The 4,026-nt window shown below is 53.5% G+C and overlaps 1 protein-coding gene across 1 annotated transcript in view; it reads right to left on the reverse strand.

The window, feature by feature from the left end:
• Nucleotides 1-1,510: 1,510 nt before the first annotated feature.
• The window catches only part of atg14 (autophagy related 14), a 6,753-nt gene continuing 4,237 nt past the window's right edge, over nucleotides 1,511-4,026 (reverse strand). Inside the window, exon 11 of the mRNA XM_068601161.1 lies at nucleotides 1,511-4,026. This exon is cut by the window's right edge and continues 41 nt beyond it. Within this exon, the coding sequence (XP_068457262.1) occupies nucleotides 3,945-4,026 (82 nt within the window). The 3' untranslated portion in view covers nucleotides 1,511-3,944.

Consider the following 4,026-nt stretch of genomic DNA (forward strand, 5'->3'; position numbering starts at 1 on the left):
CCTCACGCCGTCCTGCTGGGGGACGGACGTCCTCACCCCGTCCTGCTGGGGGACGGACGTCCTCACCCCGTCCTGCTGGGGGACGGACGTCCTCACGCCGTCCTCCTGGGGGACGGACGTCCTCACCCCGTCCTGCTGGGGGACGGACGTCCTCACGCCGTCCTGCTGGGGGACGGACGTCCTCACCCCGTCCTGCTGGGGGACGGACGTCCTCACGCCGTCCTGCTGGGGGACGGACGTCCTCACCCCGTCCTGCTGGGGGACGGACGTCCTCACGCCGTCCTGCTGGGGGACGGACGTCCTCACCCCGTCCTGCTGGGGGACGGACGTCCTCACGCCGTCCTCCTGGGGGACGGACGTCCTCACGCCGTCCTGCTGGGGGACGGACGTGTAGGACTGTCCCCCAGGAGGACGGACTGCTGGAGACGAAGAGACAAACAGCAGCAGGAACACAGCCGACTTCATCTCTAGAGTGAAAGCTGCTGCAGAGTCCAGCAGCTTATACACACACACACTCACACACACACACTCACACTCACTAATCTTTAGCGTGGATGAATAAGTCGGTTTCCTCACTTCTGGATTTAACAGAAACATTTTGTGTAGAAGTGCAGCTGGAAGCTGCAGAAAGAGTTGGGAGCCAACCTCAAACTAACGTGTGTGAATGTGTGCTAGAACAGTTCAAGTGGGCATGTTGAAGTGCTGCTGTGAGACGCTCTATCCAGAGCTTCAGCTCGCTGCGTCTCACTCAGTCTGCTGGTTTGTGTTCACCTGATCGGCGCATGTGAAGCACTAACACAACATCTCCTGTGTTCTGTCCAACAACGTGTCTGAAGAGTGGACCTCGTGGAGTAAAGACAGCAGACGTTTCAGTTCTTCACCAGTTCCTGTCGCTCCCTCTCACTCTGGCACCAACACTCTGCATACACACCCATTGTAGACTCTGAAAGGGGCCGGACGTGTTTTTGTTTTGTCTTTGACTCAATTGTTTAAGAATCTGTAAATATCAAGAAACACACGGAGTGAAGGCGCGTTCAGAGCAAGGCGGAGCTTGTTGATAAATCCCGCCCCTCCTCTCTTTTGGGGCGTGTCACAGCGAAGCCGTCAGCTCTTCTTCGTTGGTTTTCTTCTGTTCCTCTGCAGCGCCGCATACCAAACATAGCTAACGCGCTAATCTGCAGCTCACAGGATCTGTGCGCTTAACCGTCACATGCACACTCACATGCACACTTTGGCGTGTTCAAGAGGAACCGAATTAGATGTGAATCTGAGTTTGGTTGCTGATTCATGAACACTTTGTTCACTCTGATGTTACTATGATGAATACATAAATTCATATATAATAGATGTGCTGCCTTTTATGAGATTCTTTCATTAGTTAAACTGAAGTAGAACCGGTGGAACGAGGTGACGCAGAACCAAACCAGGAGACAAACCTGCGATACAGGATGGTAAACATGTGAAAAGTTGTAAATATGGATCTTCTTTGAAAAAGTACGAAAAAGAAAACTTTGACTTCAAAACCAGAAAACAGGATTTTATTTTTAATGTTTTTAACACAAACTTTAAAACACACTGTGTCGAAGGAAAAAGAACCGAGCTCTCGTCTCAACGCTTCAAAGAAACATTTAAACTCCACGAACCACGGGGAACCCTCCCGTAGTACGAACCACGGGGAACCCTCCCGTAGTACGAACCACGGGGAACCCTCCCGTAGTACGAACCACGGGGAACCCTCCCGTACTACGAACCACGGGGAACCCTCCCGTACTACGAACCACGGGGAACCCTCCCGTACTACGAACCACGGGGAACCCTCCCGTACTACGAACCACGGGGAACCCTCCCGTACTACGAACCACGGGGAACCCTCCCGTACTACGAACCACGGGGAACCCTCCCGTACTACGAACCACGGGGAACCCTCCCGTAGTACGAACCACCAGGAACCCTCCCGTAGTACGAACCACGGAGAACCCTCCCGTAGTACGAACCACGGGGAACCCTGCCGTACTACGAACCACGGGGAACCCTCCCGTACTACGAACCACGGGGAACCCTCCCGTACTACGAACCACGGGGAACCCTCCCGTAGTACGAACCACGGGGAACCCTCCCGTAGTACGAACCACCGGGAACCCTCCCGTACTACGAACCACGGGGAAGCCTCCCATAGTACGAACCACGGGGAACCCTCCCGTACTACGAACCACGGGGAACCCTCCCGTAGTACGAACCACCGGGAACCCTCCCGTACTACGAACCACGGGGAAGCCTCCCATAGTACGAACCACGGGGAACCCTCCCGTAGTACGAACCACGGGAAACCCTCCCGTAGTACGAACCACGGGGAACCCTCCCGTAGTACGAACCACGGGGAACCCTGCCGTAGTACGAACCACGGGAAACCCTCCCGTAGTACGAACCACGGGGAACCCTCCCGTAGTACGAACCACGGGAAACCCTCCCGTAGTACGAACCACGGGAAACCCTCCCATACTACGAACATTTGGGAACCCTCCCATAGTACGAACCAGTGGGAACCCTCCTGCAGAACCTTGGTGTCTACTCTCCTTCAGACCGTCATGATGCTCCAAAAGAAAGGAACCGGTCGGTCCGGGTCCTGATTGGCTGAACGCCGTCTCGTTCTTTCAGTCTGCAGGTTTGTAAACAACGTCATGAGTTCAGCTCGTGAATGAAAACAAACAAAAGAACATTTCTAAAAAAAATCTAAAACTTTTCCTCTGCTGTCAGACAGACAGGCAGTCAGACAGACGGTCAGACAGTCAGACAGACGGTCAGACAGACAGGCAGTCAGACAGACGGTCAGACAGACGGTCAGACAGTCAGACAGACGGTCAGACAGACAGACAGGCGGTCAGACAGACGGGCAGTCAGACAGACGGTCAGACAGACGGGCAGTCAGTCAGACAGACAGTCAGACAGTCAGACAGACGGTCAGACAGACGGGCAGTCAGACAGACGGTCAGACAGACGGGCAGTCAGTCAGACAGACGGGCAGTCAGTCAGACAGGCGGTCAGACAGACGGGCAGTCAGACAGACGGTCAGACAGACGGGCAGTCAGACAGACAGGTGGTCAGACAGACGGGCAGTCAGACAGACGGGCGGGCATGCCAACAAGATATTATATATTATTAAAACTTACATTTTAGTCCCCTGTGTTTATAATTATCATCCGTTTATAAACATGTATTACATGTTTATAACACTGAACACCTCCCTGCTATAACAGCTGCTTTAATACATCACCGTTCATTATGTGAATAATATTGATTATCTGATACATATTGATTATATACGAACCTGACAGACCTGATACCTGATGCTGAAGGTCCTGATTCATTAATCAATGTAATTATTGATCCGTGGTTTGGTGGGACCAGATCAAACCCGTCCTCTGTGCGAACAAACCAGTTATTACACGTTTATAACAGACTGACGTGTTCAGTGTAATAAACATATTATAAGCGGTTATTACACGTTCACACATCCGGTTATAGACTATGAACACCGGGGACTAAATATAAACTCTGAATTAAGTGTTCACTTTAAATTCAGTGAATTAAATCATCTCAACAGGACTTTAAGAAGCCTCAAGGGATGACGAGGTCTCGTGGGGCCCCCGTGGGGCCCTCGTGGGGCCCTCGTGGGGTCCTCGTGGGGTCCTCGTGGGGTCCTCGTGGGGCCCTCGTGGGGCCCTCGTGGGGCCCTCGTGGGGTCCTCGTGGGGCCCTCATGGGGCCCTCGTGGGGCCCTCGTGGGGCCGGTGTTTAGACTCTGCAGGTTCAAGTTGTCCTGATGCTCTGAACTACGCAAAAATTCAGAACCAGCCAGACTGACCTCTGACCCCGGTCTAAAGTCTGCCTTAAGGGTCCAGACTGAACCAGTCTGGAGCAGATCAGTGCCCGTAGTTCTGGTCCGGTTCAGCGTTGGCCGGTGTAAGCCCTGAACCAGGAAGTGACGGAGGCAGCAGCAGACGAGATCATCCCTCCGGTGTTGGCAGAG

Source organism: Clinocottus analis, unplaced genomic scaffold (genome assembly GCF_023055335.1).
Source record: "Clinocottus analis isolate CAN_PGR_092001 unplaced genomic scaffold, fCliAna1.0.p SCAF_5, whole genome shotgun sequence".
NCBI lineage: Eukaryota > Metazoa > Chordata > Actinopteri > Perciformes > Cottidae > Clinocottus > Clinocottus analis.